The 22,838-nt window shown below is 44.1% G+C and overlaps 2 protein-coding genes across 2 annotated transcripts in view; both read left to right on the top strand.

Annotated features, from left to right (window-relative positions):
• The window catches only part of LOC119975529 (centromere-associated protein E-like), a 249,117-nt gene extending 227,814 nt beyond the window's left edge, over positions 1 to 21,303 (top strand). Inside the window, exons 35-38 of the mRNA XM_038815320.1 lie at positions 1,304 to 1,330; positions 10,610 to 10,645; positions 20,519 to 20,592; positions 21,235 to 21,303. Of these exons, the coding sequence (XP_038671248.1) occupies positions 1,304 to 1,330; positions 10,610 to 10,645; positions 20,519 to 20,592; positions 21,235 to 21,303 (206 nt within the window). The remainder of the gene's footprint in view (positions 1 to 1,303; positions 1,331 to 10,609; positions 10,646 to 20,518; positions 20,593 to 21,234) is intronic.
• Positions 21,304 to 21,646: 343 nt separating this feature from the next.
• LOC119975530 (zinc-binding protein A33-like) overlaps positions 21,647 to 22,838 on the top strand; it is a 556,168-nt gene continuing 554,976 nt past the window's right edge. Inside the window, exon 1 of the mRNA XM_038815321.1 lies at positions 21,647 to 21,677. The gene's annotated coding sequence lies outside the window, so the exon portion shown is untranslated. The remainder of the gene's footprint in view (positions 21,678 to 22,838) is intronic.

Below are 22,838 nucleotides of genomic sequence, written 5' to 3' on the forward strand. Positions count from 1 at the left end.
GTGTCCATACTTTGTGGTTCCATCATGAACACTCTTGTTGAGCCATGTGCTTTCAGCTTCGTTATTTTGATAACTAAATGACAAATTCGTGACTCTTAGAACAGCAGTAGGCATCTCGTCTGTACCTATAAAATAACGGGAAAGAATAGCACATGGTTCAGTATTTTCACATGTTCAGCTCTGACCTCTAAACGTAAATCAGTTGATGGTCAATTCTGTTAGTGGTGTTTCCCGCATTTGCCAAGCCAGTGATTTTAAATCTTATCTTACAAGTCAACTTTGATTCCTAAAACTAAACGCTTCACCTCTTCTACAACGCCAATTACTGCACAGTTTCCAGTTTATTTCGTGACACCAGCAGAACATCTAACCGTTCCCTTCAATGTGGCGAACGTGGACAACAAACTGATATGGGTTAAAAAGTCACAACTATGCAACACAAGCGACCTTCAACAAAAACTCTCGCACTGGGAATGTAACCATCTCCAATTGGCATTTGCCGTTATTAGTATTGCCCGGCCATCAATCATAATCATTATTCAGAAGTTTTACCAGACCAGTCATATAAGTGATGTGACTACACGTCACGTCACAGTTTGGAGTTCCTGCGCCGAATATCTCAATTGGCGATTACGTAAATTCTTCCCACCCACAAGCCAATAATGTGGTGAAATCGGTTTCGACACAGGGTCATCTGGACTCGAAACGTTAGCACTTTTCTCTCCGTACAGATGCTGCCAGACTTTTAAGCATTTTCTCTTGCGTTTCAGATTCCAGCATCCGCAGTGATTTGCTTGTATTATGTGTGGTGAAATAGGACCGAAGCTCGAAAACACTCAAGAAGCTCAATATGAGCCCAAACAAAACTACCCACTTCATTGCAACAGCATCAACTGCCTTAAGCTTTAAATCCTTCCATCACTGTGCAGCGTGACTGCAGTGCACTATTGTTATCATTGCAACAGCGCACGATGAACGCCTCAACTCCACGTTGAAAACTCGCCACCTTCACACCCTCAAGAATAATGGCATGAGGCGCAAAGGTGAATCTCCAACATCAAGCTCTCCATCAAGTCACACACCATATTACCTTGAAAATGTGCACCTGGGCATTCAACATCACTGGGCTAAAATCCTCTGTCACTCCCAACGCCCCTCCATCAGCTCTTCAAGACTGATCAGAACTTTTCACAGAGCAATTGAAAATTTATATCGGTGATGATATTGCCAGTGATGCCTATGTCCTATGCCAACAAAAAAGATTAGCACGTTTAAACTTTCGTTATTCTGCATTTCATTTTAGAAAACCGACTGTCGAACAAAACCGCAGGTTTAGTAAGATTTTAATTACTATAATTACTTGGTAAGTTCTCGTCCATTTGAGTTACGACGTTGGTAACCACATCTTCAATCATATTTATGAAGATATTGCAGCATTCTTGTGTGTTAATGATAGACATTGTTTGCAAAAGAACTAATTAAAATCGTCAGCATTTCCAAAGTAACTGTCACAAAAGACTGTGAATTATTTTTGTTTTCCCACATGAGCGAACAAATGTAAAAAAGGTGCAATTTTTATTTGCAATCAGTTTTTAACGGAGGAATTAACCGAAACTGGTTCAGCATTATACATACTGGAAAGGCACTGAAAACTCTGCAAGATTGTTTAAAATCACCTGCAGTTATCGTTCTTGAACATACATAAATTGCTGCCCAATTGCTGTCTAAATACAATGATGAAAATTCAGACAACAATGTAACATAATTGTAAATCTCGCATTTCAACCAACGAAAAATAAGAGGACTATTTGCATTGATATTTCAACTATCAAAGCCACAACATTTCCTAAAGTGAATCAGAACCGCTACGCATTTTTCAAGCAAAATCATTGTTTACACAAAACAGATGTGTGCATCAAGTTTACTGAAACAACAATGTGCTGATAATCTGGTCGTGCGCATTTCATGGTCCTGCACCAAAGAAATATTGCCAGGACTCCGAGGATTACACACCTGTTCTTCTTCAATATCTTGCACCATGTGAGTCAGTATATTCATACGAGAGGGCACGGTTCGCCACAGTTCAAGTTCAAGCAGCATTCTGTCAATTAGACATTTGTGGAATGTTGTGTTGGCATCATGCTCAACTCCACCACACTTCCCTGCGCCCGTCATCCCAAAGTAAAGTCGGTTCCAAAATTACAAGCCCACCCTCCAATTAGTCAAAACAACTGGTCTGACTTCATCCACAGATTGAAAGGAAACCCGGCCTGGAAATCGGCCGGGCATTCAAATAGCCCAGAAGATCTGTCAGTCTCTGCAGCGGAAAACGCTTATTCGTGGTTGTGGCTGAGACGGACATGGAGGCCCAAGGGATCTTGCAAACGTGCATTGCGGTCAGCGGAACATGTACCTGTGCAAGAGACTGTAGGTGTTCAAGTGAAGGCAAGCATCCAGCAGAGGGCAGTAGAGCGAAGTTACTGATTGGCTGTTGCGGTCCTCTGTTGAGGAGCTGTTGTCAAGTGACAGTTAAACCCTAAACACTTCTTCAGTCCCCCCCCCCCTCCCCTTCCTCTAACCAAAAAAAAAAACCGCTGTATGGATCCCAGCCGAGTAAAGATCAAGAAGAAGGCTCGAGGGCAGGTAGAAGTAGAAATAAGTTGTACCGTGACGTCACAGCCTGCACGAGAAGCGGCCTTCAGATTTTCGGCGAGAGCATTGGCGAGATGTCGGCTTTAAAAACTTACCTTGATTGTGACCTGATTGGCTGGTAAGGAAAGTGCTCCTATTAAAAGTAGCTGGGAGAAATTTAACTCTTTGTGTGTTGGCAAGTATTGTGATTGGTAAGGAGAATCCTTATTCCATTCACTTATTCATTATGTGATATTATATTTGTAATCATTTAAGGTAAAGTGTAAAAAGGGCAGGAGATCCCAGACCCGTGTTATGCTCCTCGTGCTGAATGTGGGAGTTTAGGGACGCGGCCGATGCCCCTGACTCCTTTATGTGCGGGAAGTGCATCCAGCTGCAGCTCCTGTTAGACCGCATGACGGCACTGGAGCTGCGGATGGACTCACTTTGGAGCATCCGCGATGCTGAGGAGGTCGTGGATAGCACGTTCAGTGAGTTGGTCACACCACAGATTAGGATTGGTGAAGGGGACAGAGAATGGGTGACCAAAAAGACAGAGAAAGAGCAGGAAGGCAGTGCCGGTGTCCCCTGCGGACATCCCCCTCCAAAACAGGTATAACATTTTAGATACTGTTGGGGGAGATGACTCACCAGAGGAAGGCAGTAGTAGCCAGGCTCATGGCACCGTGGCTGGCTCTGCTGCACAGAAGGGCTGGAAAAAGACTGGCAGGGCTATAGTCATAGGGGATTCAATCGTAAGGGGAGTAGACAGGCGTTTCTGTGGTCGAAGACGAGACTCCCGAATGGTATGTTGCCTCCCGGGTGCACGGGTCAGGGATGACTCAGATCGGCTGCAGGACATACTGAAGGGGCAGGGCGAACAGCCAGTTGTTGTGGTGCATATAGGCACCAACGATATAGGGGAAAAAACGGGATGAGGTCCTACAAGCAGAATTTAGGGAGTTAGGACATAAGTTAAAAAGTAGGACCTCAAACGTAGTAATCTCAGGATTGCTACCAGTGCCACGAGACAATCAGAGAAGAAATTCAAGAATAGTCAGAATGAATACGTGGCTTGGAAGATGGTGCAGGAGGGAGGGGTTCAGATTTTTGGGACATTGGAACCGGTGCTGGGTGCGGTGGGACCATTACAAATCGGATGGTCTACACCTTGGCAGGACTGGAACCAATGTCCTAGGGGATACTTTTGCTAACACTGTTGGGGAGGTTTTAAACTAATGTGCAGGCGGATGGGAACCAGATTAGGAAGTTAGAGATCAGTAAAGAGGCAGCAGCTAAAGCCAGTAAGGTACTAGATAATAAACGCAATGTGACTAAGGGAGAAGAGTAGATAGGGAAGAGATGATGAGCGCAAAGGGACAGGTGGTTTGAGGTGCATTTGTTTTAATGCAAGAAGTGTAACAGGTAAGGCAGATGAATTTAGGGCTTGGATTAGTACTTGGGTATAGGATATTATTGGTATTACTGAGACTTGGTTGAGGGAAGGGCAAGACCAGCAACTAAATATCCCAGGGTATAGATGCTTCAGGAGGGATCGAGAGGGGGGTAAAAGGACTGGAGGAGTTGAATTACTAGTCAGAGATAATATCACAGCAGTGATTAAGGAGGGCACGATGGAGGATTCGAGCACTGAGGCAAAATTGATAGAGCAAAGAAATAGGAAGTGTGCAGTAACATTATTGGGACTTTACTACAGGCCTCCCAAAAGCGAGCGTGAAGGAGAGGTACAAATATGTAGACAGATTATAGAACAATGTCGGAGCAATAGGGTGGTTGTGATGGGAGATTTAAACTTCCCCAACATTGAATGGGACTCATGTAGTGTTGGAGGTGTAGATGGAGCAGAATTTGTAATGAGCGTCCAGGATAGTTTTTTAGAGCAGTATGTAAATAGTCAAACTCGGGAAGGGGCCATACTGGAGCTGGTATTGGGGAATGATCCCAGCCAGGTGGTTGATGTCTGAGTCGGTGATTACTTTGGGAATAGCGATCACAATTCCGTAAGTTTTAGAATACTCATGGACAAAGACGAGAGTGGTCCGAAAGGAAGAGTGATAAATTGGGGAAAGGCCAAGTATAACAAAATTCGGCAGGATCTAGGGAATGTGGATTGGGAGCAGCTGTTTAAGGGTAAATCCACATTTGAAATATGGGAGTCTTTTAAGGAAAAGTCTTTTAAGGAAAAAAAAGGTTTTGTGCAGGGAGGTCATATCTTACAAACCTAATGGAATTCTTTGAGGAAGTGACAAAGTTAATTGATGATGGAAGGGCTGTAGATGTCATATTCATGGACTTCAGTAATGTGTTTGATAAATTTTCCCATGGCGGGTTGATGGAAAAAGTGAAGTCGTATGGGGTTCAGGGTGTACTAGCTAGATGGATAAAGAACTGGCTGGACAACAGGAGACAGGGAGTAGTGGTGGAAGGGAGTGTCTCAAAATGGAGACAGGCGACTAGTGGTATTCCACAGGGATCCGTGCTCGGACCACTGTTGTTTGTGATATACATAAATGATCTAGAAGAAGGTATAGGTGGTCTGATGAGCAAGTTTGCAGATGATACTAAGATTGGTGGAGTTGCAGATAGCGAGGACGACTGTCAGAGAATACAGCAAACTATCGATAGACTGGAGAGTTGGGCAGAGAAATGGCAGATGGAGTTCAATCCAGGCAAATGCGAGGTGATGCATTTTGGAAGATCTAATTCAAGAACGGACTATATGGTCAATGGAAGAGTCCTGGGGGAAATTAATGTACAGAGAGATCTGGGAGTTCAGGTCAATTGTACCCTGAAGGTGGCAACGCAGGTTGATAGAATGGTCAAGAAGGCATATAGCATGCTTGCCTTCATCGGACGGGGTATTGAATACAAGAGTCGGCAGGTCATGTTACAATTCAGTAGGACTTTGGTTAGGCCACATTTGGAATACTGCGTGCAGTTCTGGTCGCCACATTACCAGAAGGATGTGAATGCTTTAGAGAGGGTGCAGAGGAGGTTTACCAGGATGTTGCCTGGTATGGAGGGTGCTAGCTATGAAGAAAGGTCGAGTAGATTAGGATTGATTTCGTTGGAAAGACGGAGGTTGAGGGGGGACCTCATTGAGGGCTACAAAATTATGAGAGGTATGGACAGGGTGAATAGCAACAAGCTGTTTCCAATAGGGGGGTGTCAATTACAAGGGGTCACGATTTCAAGGTGAGAGGGGAAAGTTTAAGGGAGATGTGCGTGGATAGTCTTTTACGTAGAGGGTAGTGGGTGGCTGGAACACTTTGCAAGCGGAGGTGGTAGAGGCGGGTATGATAGCATCATTTAAGATGCATCTGGGCAGATATATGAACGGACTTGGAACAGAGGGAAGTAGGTCCTTGGAAAATAGGCAACAGGTTTAGATAACGGATCTGGATCAGCGCAGGCTGGGAGGTTCCTGTGCTGTACATAGAACATAGAACAGTACAGCACAGAACAGGCCCTTCGGCGCTCGATGTTGTGCCGAGCAATGATCACCCTACTTAGACCCACGTAACCCGTATACCCGTAACCCCGTAACCCAACAATCCCCCCATTAACATTACACTACGGGCAATTTAGCATGGCCAATCCACCTAACCCGCACATCTTTGGACTGTGGGAGGAAACCGGAGCACCCGGAGGAAACCCACGCACACACGGGGAGGACGTGCAGACTCCACACAGACAGTGACCCAGCCGGGAATCGAACCTGGGACCCTGGAGCTGTGAAGCATTGATGCTAACGACCATGCTACCGTGAGGCCCCTAATTTTCTTTGATCTTTGTTCTTTGAAACGGCTGAGTGATACAGAACCCAATAAAGCTTGTGGGCCAGGAGGGAGCCCGGAAATGCACATGGATAATTTGACATTCCACTTGGTTCTTTGCCATTGATGTTAAGTTTGGGTGATCCCATTGTTGAGAATTACTCGTTTAATGAGAAGTTTTTTGATTTTTTTTTTAGTTACTACAACCCGCTTTAATACCGCAAATTCAACCACCACGATTACGAGATTATGTGTTTTTGAGCGCAAATCTTGCAATTCAGAATTGCAAATTAAAACCCCACTTTGGTATCCATTTTGGTAGGAATAACAGCAAACGGGATTATTATTTAAAGGATAATATATTAAAGCATGCTGCTGTGCAGAGAGAGGGTGTGCTGCTGCATGAGTCACATAAAGTTGGTTTACAGGTGCAACAGGTGATTAAGAAGGCGAATGGAATTTTGTCCTTCATTGCTGGAGGGATGGAGTTTAAGACTAGGGAGTTTATGCTGCAATTGTATAAGGTGTTAGAGAGGCCACACCTGGAGTATTGTGTTCAGTTTTGGACACCTTACTTGAGAAAGGACGTACTGGCACTGGAGGGTGTGCAGAGGAGATTCACTAGGTTAATCCCAGAGCTGAAGGGGTAGGATTACGAGGAAAGGTTGAGTAGACTGGGACTGTACTCGTTGGCATTTGAAGGATGCGGGGGATCTTATAGAAACATACAATATTATGAAGTGAATAGATAGGATAAATGCGGGCAGGTGGTTTCCACTGCGGGTGAAATCAGAACTATGGGGCATAGCCTCAAAATAAGGGAAAGTAGGTTTAGGACTGAGTTTAGGAGGAAATTCTTCACCCAAAGGGTTGTGAATCTATGGAATTCCTTGCCCAGTGAAGCAGTTGAGGGTCCTTCATTAAATGTTTTTAAGGTAAAGATAGGTAGTTTTTTGAAGAATAAAGTGATTAAGTGTTATTGTGTTCGGGACGGAAAGTGGAGCTCAGTCCAGAAAAGATCAGCCATGATCTCATTGAATGGTGGAGCAGGCTCGAGGGGCCAGATGGCCTACTCCTGCTCCGAGTTCTTATGTAAGCTAATTCATTCTCGCTAATACTTTTGAAAAACAAAGACCCGATGGAGTGCCATCTCACTAATAAAGGTAGACGCCAAAGTACCGGCCAAGATGCAAGATAAAAGGCTGGAGAACTGCATTCCAAATGTGGTCGAGGAGGATCAAATGGGCTTTTTCAGCTAACGTCGAGCATCAGGCGTCTGCGGAACGTGATCATGACCCCATCCAGGGTGGGAACACCAAAGGTAATCGTCTATCTGGACACATAAAAGACCTTCAACAGAGTCGAATGGAAGTACCTCATAGAGGAACTGGAGCATTCCGGGCATGGAACAGTGCCCACCTCTTGGGTGAGGCTCTGTAGGTCGCTCGCATGGCCAGAATATGGATAAAGAACACCATCTCCCAGTGCTTCCAGCTACAAAGGGGCACCAGGCAGATATGCCCGTTGTGTCGACCCCCCCCCCCCCCCCCGCGTTCACCGGCTGTTCACCCGAGCAATCGAATCACTAACCGTCGCTCTCAGAAAAACAAAGAACTGGACGGTGATACAAAGTCGAGGCAGAGAGCACACAGTCTTGCTCTATGCAGATGACCTTCTCCTCAACATCTCGGTTCCATAAAGCAGCATGACAGGAATCATTACACTCATGAAAGTGATTGGTGCCTTCTCGGGCTATGAACTCAACATGAGTAAATGCGAGATCTTCCTGGCGAACCCACAAGTTCGAGGGGCAGCCGTTTAAACAAGCCCGACACAAATTCCGCACCCTCCGGATCGAAATCACTCATGACTAGACGAGCTCCAGAAGTGGAACATTCCCAGAGTAACAGAGAAAGTAAAAAAGGACCTGCAGAAATGTAACACACTCCCACTCTCCCTCGTGGGAAGAGTGCAGACGGTCAAAATTAACATGCCATTCAGGTACCTCTTCCTATTTAGATTCATCGCGACCAATATCCCCAACGCCTTTTTCAGCTCACTGGACAAGTTAATCACGGCATTCGTTGGAGGAGGGAACAATGCTGGGATCCAAAGAAGGTCCGACATTAAAGAAAGTCTGGGGGAGGGGCTGGCCCTACCAAACCTACGGCACAAACACTGGGCCGCAACAGCAGGAAGAGCAATGGGATGCATTAAGGAGCCAGAAGCCGAGTGGGTGCACACTACGGTCCCTCACCACGGTGGCACTCCCATCCCCTCCCTAAGGAAAATCCAGCAGCCCAGTGCTGGTAGCCACCCTCCAGACCTGGAATCAGTTACAAACAATTCGGCATGACGGAAATGTCCGACAAAGCCCCATCTGCAATGACCATAGGTTCACGCCAGCCCTCACGGATACCAGCTTTAAATGTGTTGACAGGAAGCGGGAGGGGACACTGACAGTCAAGGGTCTGTACACCGATTGCAGGGTCACAACATTGGACGAACTGGCGGAGAGATTCAAGCTAGCTAAGGGCAACAAACTCAGATAACTGCAGCTTAAAATCTTTAGACGGAATGAGACAAGGACGTACATGCGACCACCACAACTAATGCTACTACAAGAATGACTGAATGCGAAAACTCCATGTCGAGGAGGAAACTGTAACGACACGCATGCATGTCTTGTAGAGAGAGCGGTGAACGATGCCGAGGAGGCACGGCCAACCATGCCCACATGTTCTGGTCTTGCCCCATACTTGCTGGGTACTGGACATCCTTTGTTGAGGCAATGTCCAAAGTGGTGGTGATGAGAGTCAAGCCATCCCGACAGTGGCGGTCTTCGGATTATCAGACCAGACAGATCTCTTCATGGGGAGGAGGGTGGCGGTCAGCAACGCCACCTAAAGCTGCAGATTAGCTGTCGCATTTTCTCCAGATAGAGAAAATCAAACTCCCGACCCTCTGGTTGGAAGATGGCTTCCTCAAAACATGGGTGCCATTCACCCAAATGTTCCGGGACCTGTTTGTGGCCAACAAACAAACAAGTAAATAAAAAGCAGCCAAGAGCCTGGGGAAAATAGCCAAGGTTTGGGGGGAGGGGGCGAATAGTGCAAGAGGGATTATCCAAAAACATCTGAAAAGAATGGGGAGTAGCAACGAAGAACGGTGCAGGATGTTGGGGAAAGGGAGGTAGAAAAGGGGCTGGGGGAGGGGGTTAAATGGAGGGAGGAAGGACGAGGGAAGGAGAACAACAGAAGGGAGCCAGAGAAGAGGAAAACGGAGGGAGCATCAACTGGGGGGAGAGGACAGGAAACGACAACGACCACAACAAGTACAGCAAGGCAAAAGATGAAAGAAATAACAGGAAGAAGGAACGACAGACAGCCGAAGCTGAGGAAAATAGGCAAAAACAAGGAAGAAACCAGACCGAGGGATGCAAGTGACATTCGGGGCCCCTTCCACTCGGTTTTATTTTGATGTTGTGTATATAAAAAAGACAAACGAAGTGGGGGGAGATAGCCCTCCTCCCTATTTTTTTTACTGGCCTGTGTAATTATTTTTTTTCTTCTTTGTATATACTTTCTCTGTTTTTATTTTCCCTCCCTTTGTTTTCTTTTAGTTTTTAGTGAATGTTATTTCTTTTTGGTTTCTCTGCGTGTACATCTGTATGTGTACCATGTTTAAAGCCCAAAACCTCGGTTATTCCAAGTCAGGGTCGTGTGTGAACTTGCAAGTGATTGTGTTTCAAGACGAATGTTCTCATTGTTCTTTCCGGTGCTGCGCGTATTGATTTTGAAATATCTGTCGAAGGAACCGTTCGGAATGGGTGTACAACATCATGCCGATGTTCACACTTCTTGCACTCTGCGCCTTTCATGGTGGAAGTGAATATTTAACCTTGGAGTACCAACCAAGCATACTTCTGAACTTTATTGCCTTGTACGACATTGTTGAAGATTCGTTCATCCAGCCAAGTGCAAAAACGAATGGGATGTTTAGTGCCCACGTTATCCATTGTCACCTCCTAGAAAACTGATGCTATCGATTATTGTTGGGTTCATAAAAATATAATGCACGTCATTCATCTATTCGTTGATGCAAGTAAATTTACCGGAATGCATGACAATGGATCAGTATTAAATTAACATAATTCTCAGAAGTTTTTTTTTATCTTCCAGAACTCGCAAAAGTGAAATCGACCCTCCAAACGTTAGGTAAATAAATACAGCAACTGGTTCTACCATAAATGCACTTGTATTTTAAAAGACGATCGTTTTTGTAAATATAATAGCTATTAATGTTGTGCGTAAAGTAAAAATCGTCAACATTTTGAATTAGTGCAGTATAACCAAATTGAACATATCGTTTTAGATCTCCAGCAATTATTATTTAAAATTGGACTTTCCTAGCCTGAAATTCAACAATATATCCCTTTCTTATTTCCATCAACTGCTGGTAATCATTTTTTTTTTGCACTTTAACTCTGTGCAGGGGCGAGACGATTATGTCTGAACCCTGACGCCTAACACAAGGCATCCTTTTTAGTTAGAATGAAATTTGGTGGTCTGCATTGCTGCTCATCAATCCCAGAACACCAAAAAAATTTAAACCAGGGCACAAAAAGAAAAATTATTACAAAACCGATTGCCTTTCGCAATTTTTTCTGCTTTACGTTTTCTCCGTGGATATTAGACTTGATGTTCGTCTCGGAAAAGTGGGAATCTTCATGCGGGGCTCTCCGAAACTCTCGAGGTTGACACATGCGCAGTTGTTACCCTGGAATTTCAAACTCCGAATGGGCGATTTACGTTGCCCGTGCTGCTTCATTGAAGCCTCGGACACAAGAATGGGCAAATGCTTGGGCGAAATATCCAAAATTGCCCACAGGTTTACTCTCCGTTTCCTACGCTGTTAATCACCACGAGTGGACCGGAGTTGAAAGTGACCAACCGTGCCTACGCATCGGACGTCCTCAAATGTATTGAAACATAAACCCACTGAAACGTTAACACCAATATTGCCCGCTAACCCCTCATCCCCAGTTCCAACCTTCACGCCTCCAGCAGGCACGATTTATCCACCCATCCAACTCAAATAATCACCACCATAGAAACACAGAATACCATAGAATACCTAGAGTGAAGAAGAGGCCATTCGATCCAACGAGTCTGCACCGATCCTCTGAAGGAGCAGCTCAACGAGGTCTATTCCCCGACCTAACCACGTAACATCACATAATCTTTGGACACTCAAGGGGCAATTTAGCATGACCAATCCGCCTAACAAGCATATCTTTGGACCATCCACCACTCAACTTCACCCACTAGTCATCTTCTTCGTCCACTCATTCCCTTCAGCTCACGACACGAACCAGCATCACTAGTACATTGGTAATCCCTTCTTTGACTCAAATAATGTCAGCAACTGCGTTCACTTCCATTACATTTTAGTTGGTGAAAATAACTATGTATTCTGAGGTCTTATGATGCCAGAACAAGAGTGCAACCAACAATGCAATCTGTCAAGGCATTTTTAAGTCATGCAACTTCAGAGTAGATATGCAACAATCCATTCAGAAATCGAATATTTCTTGAGGAGCTGCGTGAAATTCGAATTCATCAATTGTGATACCAATTTGCCAGGCAGGCATAATAAGTCTAATACTTTGAGATCAGCTTAGTAATTTTAATTACAATATATTGATTCAGAAGTCTATTAGTTTGATATGTGTAATCTACAGTTTTTTTAAAAAGTAAGCATATCTTACAGCATTTTAATGAAACATTACACCAGGATACATCCACATACTTTCTGCACCGAAACTTCCCGTACATTCAGAAATCTCACAGTTTCCGAGAAATCTGTAACGTACAGTAAATGTGCCATTGCATTTAAAAGTCTCATTGCTTTCCTGTCATTTCGAAACGTGATTGTGTAAAACTGTAAAGGAAAACACCGATACTTCGCATTACAATAATGTTAGGGCCAATTCTAATGCGTTGCGTGAACAGTAATATTACTAGTACACTAATAATAGAAATTCAAAATAGTGTTTGATTGACGAAAACCAGCGTAAGTTGCCTAAATATGAAAAGAGAATTGTCCACAACACGGAAAATTCTTTGAAATAAAAAGGGACAGGACATCTCGGCTGTTCGGCTGGGAACGCCAGGCCTGCGGTTTTAACCGCAATCAAGGGTGACTATCTATTTAACCAAAAGATCTGGACGTTGTTTGGTTCAGGAGGGCCGATCCAAGTTACTCAGTGTGCACAACCTTAGCCCAACAGCACCACTGCCGCACCTCTATTGTTCCTTTTGTGATCCTTTTCCGATTTCCAGAAATGCATGGGAATAAAGTTCTTGAAAATGGATGTTAGCCGCACTGATCCAGAAATTTTGTTCAGCGCCTAAACTAGCTCCCACTCTCACTGCTTATTACCTAATTCTAAACTAGACCGTAAAAAACCTAGTCACATGTGGACAAATTGGGTAATTAAACTATCTGAAGGTGGGGGGAAAGGTCTGCACAAATATCCCCATCCGCACTAATGGGAGAGCCGATAAAATCAATACAAAATGAAGAGGAAGCATTTGCAACAATAGTAAGAAGTAGCAAATGGATGACACATTTCTCGAACGTCCTGAGCTACCCCCTTCACAGATGTCAGTGTTCAGCTAACTATATCCACTCCATGTGATATAATGAAAGGATGGATCGAGATCACATTCGAGCAATAGCACAGAATGTTTATGCTCCAGAACAAGCTCTGAGACAAGTCTTTACAGTATGGCAACAACACTGGTATTTGCCTGAAAATGTCGAAAACTGCCCAGGTGTATCATGTGCACAAAAAGCACAATAAAGTCAACTCAGCAAAGTGATTTAAAATGCCACACACTGTTTTATCAAGCAATAGCTTTCAAACGATGCTCAGTTTGGAAGTCGCCAGGGCGAATCAACTCCTGACATTCTTACAGGTTTAGTCCAAAGATAGGTAAAAGGGCTGACCCAGGAATTGAGCTGGGAGTGACTGCTTTTCACATCAATGTAGAAAGGGAAGGCGGTGACATAATGGTATTGCCGCTGGTCTAGTAATCCAGTGACCCATGATAATGATCATGGGAACGGGATTTGAATCCCACCACGGAAGGTAATGGAATTAAATTGAACAAAATACCTGGAATTAAAAGTCTACTGATGACCATGCACCATTGTCGATTGTTCTAAAACCCCATATGGTTCATTAATGTCCATTCGGGAAGGACATCTGCCATTCTTACCTGTTCTGGCCGGCATGTGTCTCCACGCCCACAGAAATGCACTCAGTTGTATTCAATCGTGACGAAAACACAAAAATTGAATGAAAAGGCATTGAACCAGGGACCGGAAACTACAATGGAAACGCCAGCCCTGCCGACCCTTCAAAGTCCTACTTGTTAGCATCTGGCTCCTGTCTCACAGATTAGTTAAGCAAAAGCCTGGCATAATCATACTCACAGAATCGTACCTTAGAGAAAATGTCCCTGATACCACCATTATCATTCTTTGATTTGTCCTGTCTTACTGGCAGGACAGACCCAGCAGAGGTGGAGGCCCTAGGAGTCCCCAATATCGGCTCTGGAAATCACATGGCTTCAGCTTAAACATGGTCAGGGATTACCACGTACCGGTCACCATCAGCTGATGAATCAGTACTCCTCCATGTTGAGCACCTGTGCAACGGCACAGAATATGCTCTGCATGCGGGACTTCAATGAACATCACCAAGAGTGGTTCGGCAGTACCACCACAGAGCGAGCTGGCCGGGTCCTAAAGGACATAGCTGCTGGACTGGGACTGCAGCAGGTGGTTATGGAAGCAACAAAGGTGGAAAAACATACTTGACCTCATCCTCACCAATAAGCCTGCTGGAGATGCATCTGTCCATGAGAGTGTCGGTAGAAGTGACCACCGCACAGTCCTTGTGGAGACAACGTCCCGTCTGCACATTGACAATACCCTCCATCGCTTTGTGTGGCACTACGTCCGTGCTAAATTCGAACTGATTTAGCAACTAAAGACTGAGCATCCATGAGGCTACAGGCCATTAGCATCAGAATTTTATTCAAGAACAATCTGCAACCTCATGGTCCGATATATCCACACTCTATCAGTAGCGCTGATCAACCCTGGTTCAATGAAGAGTGCAGGAGAACATTCCAGGAACAACTATCGGGCATAACGAAAAATGAAGTGACGACCACATTAGGCTACAACACGGGACTACCTGTTTGCCAAACTGCATAAGCAGCAAGTAGTAGGCAGAGCTATGCAATTCTAAAAGCAACGCATCAGATCAGGTCTGCCATATAGGGTCATGAATGGCGGTCGACAACTAAATAACTTACTGGAGGGAGAGCCTCCACAAATATCCCGCATCCTCAATGATGGAAGACCCCAGTACGTATGTGAAAAAGACAAGGCGGGGAAATCCCAACAAACTTCAGCCGGAAATGCCGAGTGGATGTTCCATCTCGGTCACCTCCGGGGGGAGACCAATGTCACAGATGTCAGTCTTCAACCAATACGATTTACAACACGTGATATCAAGAAACGACTGAAGGAAAATTGCCTAGGTCAGTCCTCTATATAAGAAATAGGGCTAATCCAACCCTATCAGTGTACTCTCCATCATTAGGAAAGTGATGGAAGCAGTCGTCCACAATGCTATCAAGCAGCACTTACTCAAAAATAGCCCGCTCACGGGCGCTCAATACGCTTCCACCAGGGTCACTCAGCTCCAGACCTTATTACAGCGTTGGGCCAAACATGAAAAAAGAACTGGATGACCGAGGTGAGGTGCGAGTGATTGTCCTTGACATCTTGGCAGAACTTAGAACTTGACCGACCCATAGCATCAAGGAGCTCCAGGGAACCTGGTGTCAATGGGAATCAGGCGGAAACGCTCCGCTGGTTGGAGTCATATCTGGCACAAAGGAAGGTGGTGGTGATGATTTTAGATCAATCATCTCAGCACTAGTCCATCAATTAAGGAGTTGATCATGGTAAGATCCTCGGCCCAACCATCTTCAGGTGCTTCATCAATGACCTCCCTTACATCATAAAGTCAGAAGTGGGGACCTTTTTCGATGACTGCACAATGTTCAGCACCATTCGCTGCTCCTCAGATAATGAAGCAATCCATCCCGAAATGCAGCAAGACCTGGACAATATCCAGTCTGCGGATGACAAATGGCAAGTTACATTTGCGCCACACAAGTGTCAGGCAATGGACATCTCCGATAAGAGAGGATCGAACCACCGCCCATTGAGATGCAATGGCATTATGATCTCTGACTCCCCCACAATCAATATCGGGGGATTAGAATTGACCAGAAACTGAGCTGGAGTCGTCACATTTATTCAGTGGCTACCAGGACAAGTCAAAAGCTAGAGGGCCTACGGCGAGTGACTCACATCCTGCACGCCCCGTCCCCCAACCCAAAGCCTATCCACCAGCTATAAGGTACAAGTCAGGAGTGTATTGGAATGCGCTTCACTTGTCCGGGTGAGTGCAACTCCAACATCAAAGAAAAAGCTTGACACATCCAGGACAAAGCATCCCGCTTGATTCCTCCCCCATTCCACAAACATTCAAACCCTCCCCCACCGACAGTGGCAGCCATGTGCACCATCTATAAGATGCACTGCAGTAACTCACCATGATTCCTTGGACAACAGCTCCCAAAGCCAAGGGCAATATCACCCAGAAGGACAAGAGCAGCAAGTACCTGGGAACCACACCACCTGGGGTTTCTATTCCAAATCACTCTCCACCCTGAGTTGGAAATATATCACCGCCCCTTCACTGTCGCTGGGGAACTCCTAGAACTCCCGCCAGAGCAACACAGTGGGTGTACCTACACCTCAGGGACAGAAGCAGTTTAAGATGGCAATTTACCACCATTTTCTGAAGGGCAACTAGGGCTGAACAATAAATGCTGGCCTAATCAACGACGCTCACATCACGTTCATGAATATAAAAAACGCTTCGCCAAGTTTGCTGTTAAGAGCCCCCGAAAACTATGTCAACGGGAATCAGTTGGGAAAGTAGCCATTGGTTGAAGAAATTTAATCGAATTATAGAACTATAGAACCACTGCAGTGCTGAAGAAGGATATTCGGCCCATTTGCTCTGCACCAACCTTTGGAAAGACCAGCGTACGTGGATCCTACGCCCACACTCCTCCCCAATAACCCCGCCTAACCTTTGGAGCACCAAGGGGCCATTAAACATGGACAATCCAGAACCTGCACATCTTTGCACTGCGGGAGGAAACCGGAGGGGGGGGGGAGATGAACAGACATGGGGACAAAGTGCAAACTCCACACAGACAGACACCCAAGTCTGCAATTGAACCCGGTCCCTGACGGTGTGAGGCAGCAGTGCTAACCGCTGCGAAACCGTGTCGTCCCATTTGTAAAGAAGTTTGGCTCTAGTGGTGAGAAGTCAATCGTCTCAATCGCGAGACATTGCTGCAGGAGTTTCTGGCAGTAATGTTCTGAGTCGAACCAACCATCATCTGCTTCATCAATTGCATTCCTTCCTTACTAAGGTGAAACGTGGGATGTTTACTGGTGATCGCACGATGTATTGCACCATTCGCAGCTGCTCAGATACTGAGGCAGCCATTGTATAAATGCAGAAAAACCAGTATAACAATCAGGCTTGCACAAATAGGTGGCACGGAAGTCAAACACAACGCCGGACAATTTCCAGGCAATGATTCCCGACGAGAGAGAATGGAAACATCTCCCTTGCACATTAAATGGCATGCACATTGCTGAATAATCGACTCACAAACGCCTGGACTCTACCATTGTCCATAATCAAACTGGACCAATAAATAATGTGGCTGCAAGAAGGTGTCAGATGCTGAGAATTCTGCAGAGAACAACTCACTTTATGACATCCTGAAGTTTGTTCCTCATCTCCAAGGCATAAAAAAGGAATGTGATCGAACATCCTCAATTTTATTGGATGAATGTAGCTCCAACACACGAAATAATCCGGATGATATCCAGCCCAGGGAATCCTACTTAATTTCCACACCATCAGCAGCTCCAACATCCATTCTCTTCATTACCAACGCACAGTAGCAAAAGTGTGTTGCATTTAAAAGATGTTCTGCAGCAAGGGTGCTTTAGTTGTCATCTTCCAAGATAGTAAACGCTCTGGAACAGTTCCTGCAGATAGATTTAAGGATAGTAATTTAACTATTTCAAAAGGGAGATAGAGAAATAAAAGTGAATTATAGACCAGTATATCTGATATCAGTCGTGGGTAAAATGCGCTAATCCATCATCAAAGATTTTACAGCTGACCACTGATAAAGTGAGTGGCAGAATCAGACAGATTCAGCATGGACTAATAAAGGGGAAGTGATGCTTGAAAAATGTACTGGAATTCTTAGAGGATTTAAGTAGTGGGGTTGACATGGGGGGAACCAGTCGATGTGGTCTATTGGGCTTTCAAAAGTCTTTTGTCCCGCTTAAGAAATTAGCATGTAAAATTAAAGCCTGTGGTATTAGGGATAGTGTATTAAGATGAAAAGAAGATTGGTTGGCAGACACGAAAGAAAGAATAGGCATTAACGGGTCTTTTTGAAACTGGGAGGCAGTAACTCGTAGGGTATGACAGAGATCGTGCTGGGACCCCAGCTATTCACAATATATATTAATGATTTATATCTGGCAATACATGTAATACCTCACAATTTGCAGATGACACCAAGCTGAATGGGAGGGTGATCTTCGAAGTGGATGCAGAGATCCTTCAGTGTGTTTGGGACATGTAGAGAAAGTGGGCAAATGAATGGTAGATGCTGTATTGTGTGGATTAGTGTGAGGTTATCCACATTGGTAGCAAAAACGAGAAGGCAGACTATCATCTGAATGGCCATAAATTAGGAGATGGGAATGTGCAACGAAATCTAGGTGTCCTTGGAGACCAGTCACTGAAGGTAAGAAGTAAGGTACAACAGATGACTAAGAAGACAGATGGCATGCTGCCCTTCATTGCGAGGGAATTTGAATGCAGGAGCAGCGATGGCTTGCTGCAATTCTACAAGGCCGAGGGCAGGCCACATCTGGAATATTGTCTGCAGTTTTTGTCTCCCTATCTGAGGAAGGATGTTCGTGCATTAGAAGGGGTGTCACGAAGGTTTACTGGAATGATTCCTGGGATGGTGGGACTGACGTATGAGGAGAGATTGAATCGGTCACGATTTTAATCGCTGGAGCTCAGGAGAATGAGGCACGACCTCATATAAATGCATAAAATTCTAACAAAACTCATCAGGATAGATGCAAGAAGGACGTCCCGATAGTGGATGTGTCCATAACTAAGTGCCATAGTCTGAAGATACGGAGTAGACATTTCGGACAGAGTAAGGAGAAATTTCTCCACGCCAGAATAGTGAGCCTGTGAAATTTTTTACCATGGGAGGAAGAGGCCAAGATATTGTACGTTTTGAAGAAACAATTAGATATCGCATTTATGGTGAAGGGGATCAAAGGATACAGCGGGAAATGGGATTTGGATAGTGAGTTGGAGGGTCAGCCACGATCATAATGAATGGCGAAGCAGGCTCAAAGCACCGAATGGCCTCCTCCAGTTCCTATTTTCTACGTTCCTATGTTTCGATGAAACTCACCAGCGAATTCTACCGTTTAGAAAAATCGGGGTAGCCAGCACTTTCACGTCCTGCTCCAAGCCACGCACCATCTTGATTTGGAACCAGAACTACCGTTCATTCAGTGTTGCTTGTTCCAGGTTCTGGTGCTCCAGTCCTCACTGCATTTTGGATGACCACACGCCATATGTACTGCAGCGACAGAAGAAGCTCGTACTCCATCATATTCTCACGGGGATTTAGTAATAGGCAGTAAAAATGCTTGCTTCGCCAATGGTGCTTCGTTGTACATTATAGACGTAATTCTTGGTTCATAATTTAGGATTTCATTATTTCAAGATTGGACTATTCCAGAACACTCGTGGGTACCCTATATATATCTGTATATTTGCTTGTTTAGCTCACTCGGCTAAATAGCTGGCTTTTAAAGCAGACCAAGCAGGCCACAGCACGGTTCGATTCCCGTACAAGCCTCTCCTGACAGGCGCCGGAATGTGGCGGCTAGGAGCTTTTCACAGTAACTTCGTTGAAGCCTACTCGTGACAATAAGCGATTTTCATTTTCATTTTTCATTTTCATATCTCTCCCACGCTCTTTCCCTCGTCTAGCGGCTCCGTTTCTCGTCATGACTCTATATACATTTCCCATTGTCATGATATTGAGTCGCATTTGGAAGAGACCGTGTTGTTCTAGGAGACCTGCTGAGCAAACCGACCACCTGAACCTACTAGATTCTGCCTACTGTGAATCTGAGGTCATCCAAAACACTCGTACCATATTGCAACACGGTCAGTTAACTCAGTTGGCTGGCAGGTTGGAGAATTGGTTTCTATTCTCGTACCGTCTCAGGGTTTTTTCTCATTTGAAGTGTGGTGACCCTCAGCTCAAATCGCCACCTGTCATGTAGGAGGGCAGATAACAGGATTAAAGTGATTTGCATGCAAACGGGCAACTCATGCCTGTGCTCGTTGATCTACGTTAGTACTCAACCAATACTTTGATTGCACATTTCTCGAAGTTTTATTTAAATCCCTCGAGAGCATTCCTCCACATTTATCATGTTAACCCCTGCAGCCTTCCTTGATATCCGTACTCTGCTAATTCCAGCCCCTATATAATCCCAAATTGAAAAACTCCACAGTTCATCGTTCTACATTCTGTTGGGTGGCATCGAGCTCTGACATAATTCCACCTCACAATACAATTCCGACCTTCTTTGAGACCTGTCCTCGCTTTCCAAATTTGCTGAGCATGTTTTTTTCCTCTACTGTATTTTTTGCATGTCAAATTTAGTTTCATACTGCAGCTCTGAAGTGCCTTGGAATGTTGTATTTGATTGATGTCGTCATATAAATGCACATTGCTTCTGTTAACCTCCTTATTTTCATCACTGTTTTGCATTATTTGCAGAGGGAAAATTGAACGAAACAGCTGAGGGTAAAGTTCTGGAAACTGGAATATTCAAATTATTTTTTGTGATGAATGTAAGATATTGTCATATTTTATATTTTATATATTTTATCTGCAATAACCTTCTTAAAGCTTTGGTTAAGATGCACACAGACAGTATGCCTGCTGGCGTGGTGATTATGGTGTCGTAAAAGTGAGCTAATCATTGCTTTGCTGGTGAAGTGTTCTGCTAATATACCTTGAGATTTCATTTACTTATGTTTTGATAGCTAGCTAATTAAATATTGTTAACGTTTGAAGGAACCTTAAGTGAAGATAATCCATGAGGATCATTTTGTTGGATCCTGGAGAAACGAACCAAGGGATATTTTGTAAGAGGAAACAGAATAATGTATTTTGCTGTGAGTAGATTATGTACTTAATCGGAGGAGCCATGTCTTTCTCAAGAGACAATAGGTTATATATCTCTAATATGAACAGACGTGTTTGAGTTGAGTCCTGATAGGTTCTCTCTCCAAAGATTCTGCACCTAAAAAGTAGGTAAAACCCTGGTTGTTAACTCTATTCATGAACGGCATTTCATATGTATTGGTTTGCTTAATTGGAATATGGCAGCTTTCGGAAATCAGTAACGATTTTGTCGTTTGCTTAAAAATGTTTCTACCTTCTAACTGTAAAGTAATTTCTAATGTGGTCAGTTCTGTGATTAATTTCAGTTTGGCTTCACAGAAAACATACATTTTGATCAATATTATCACTCCTGTGGTGCAACATTATTTCCTTAATTTTACAAATTGGAAAAGCTATAGTGCTGCCTCATCATTATGGACGTTTGGATCACACACGCAGCAGTCAGGTTAAATACAGCGAAGCAATTGGGAATTTGAGGGATAGAAGTGTTTTCCAAGTGACCTTCCTGGGTGGCAAAAGACAAAACCTATCGTGGAATTTTTACACAACTTACAGTTGATGCAAGAGAAATGCAAGATTGCAAAGATAGCGCCAAAATTCATTTCTGCGCGCTGCCTGTGGTGCTTAAGTACTCAAGGAAAAGAATGCCTAATTAGAATGTCGTTAATGATTTGTAAAACATTCCGCTTAAGAGTGTTTTTTAATTTCTCAGATCTTGAAAAATGCCAGAAACCGCAGAGCGAAGGCGGTAAGAAGTGCAATCAAAAGCTCCTCGATGTGGATCTTCAGGACACATATTTTTCATTAGAAACATAATGCCAAACATTATATATATTATATATAACATATATATGGTACCCGAGCCGGCATAAATAGCATTGTAGAAACACATGAGCACGGAGAAAAACTGGCACCTAAAGGTCCAAGTCGTGCAATATTGGAATTGAGAGAAATATGATTCAGAAACAAATGATTTAGGACTAAAATATGCCATATTTATCCGACAGAAAGGAAACACTGAGTTGGGAAGAGGTCATGTGTGTCTCGGGGAGTAAATTTCACTGATGACTAACACATGAATTAATTCAGCCCCTGAAGCCGTTTCCGCTACTACTGAGGGAAGATTCGATCCAGAGGATAATCCTATCCACCGTGGAGTCTATATCATTTGAACGGGTGGTCAAGCAATAATGTAATAATTTAAGATTTTAAGTTATGAATTTAGCTGGAATGTAGTGCTTGCGTGCCCGCCTGCAGCAGTAAAAAAAAACTCTTTCCATTTTGCCAATCGATTGTTATAATTATCCGACAAACCTCAATGAAATTCACTATGCCAGGGGATAATCGCTTTTTTCATGAAACTTCATTGCTTAACCTTTCGATTCTCGCCAACATTCTGGTGAACCTGCACCACTCAATAGCGAGTGGATTAATTTTAATGCTTGGTTCCAAGAGCTTTACACATTATTCCAAACGTGGGATTTTCATCGCCGCAGAAACCTCGTCCCTTTTATCTTCTAGCACTATAGATTCTATTCTGAATGGTTAGGTATCTGACAACTACATTTTGTAGATGGGTGTATATGAAGTATTAGTTCTTATTGAGACATCACTTTCTCAAAAAAGTCGTAATTTAAGAAACACTTAGTTATATCCTTACCTTCTCCAAATGCACAGCTTGAGAAGGCATTGGCTTTGAGAAAGAATTGAGGAGCAACCAGTGTTTGGGTGCAGAAAAATGCGAGCAAAGTCCCCGGACTACAAGAACTTGATGAGAGACTGAGAAAGAACACAAAACAATCATCAGGAAAGGGGGTGTTAATTCATCAGCGGCATCGTCAATGGAAGATAAAAGTCAGCTCAAATATCAATAGAAGCTGATGAAAGCTTTCAGATTACAAACATTAGC

Source organism: Scyliorhinus canicula, chromosome 13 (genome assembly GCF_902713615.1).
Source record: "Scyliorhinus canicula chromosome 13, sScyCan1.1, whole genome shotgun sequence".
Lineage (NCBI taxonomy): Eukaryota > Metazoa > Chordata > Chondrichthyes > Carcharhiniformes > Scyliorhinidae > Scyliorhinus > Scyliorhinus canicula.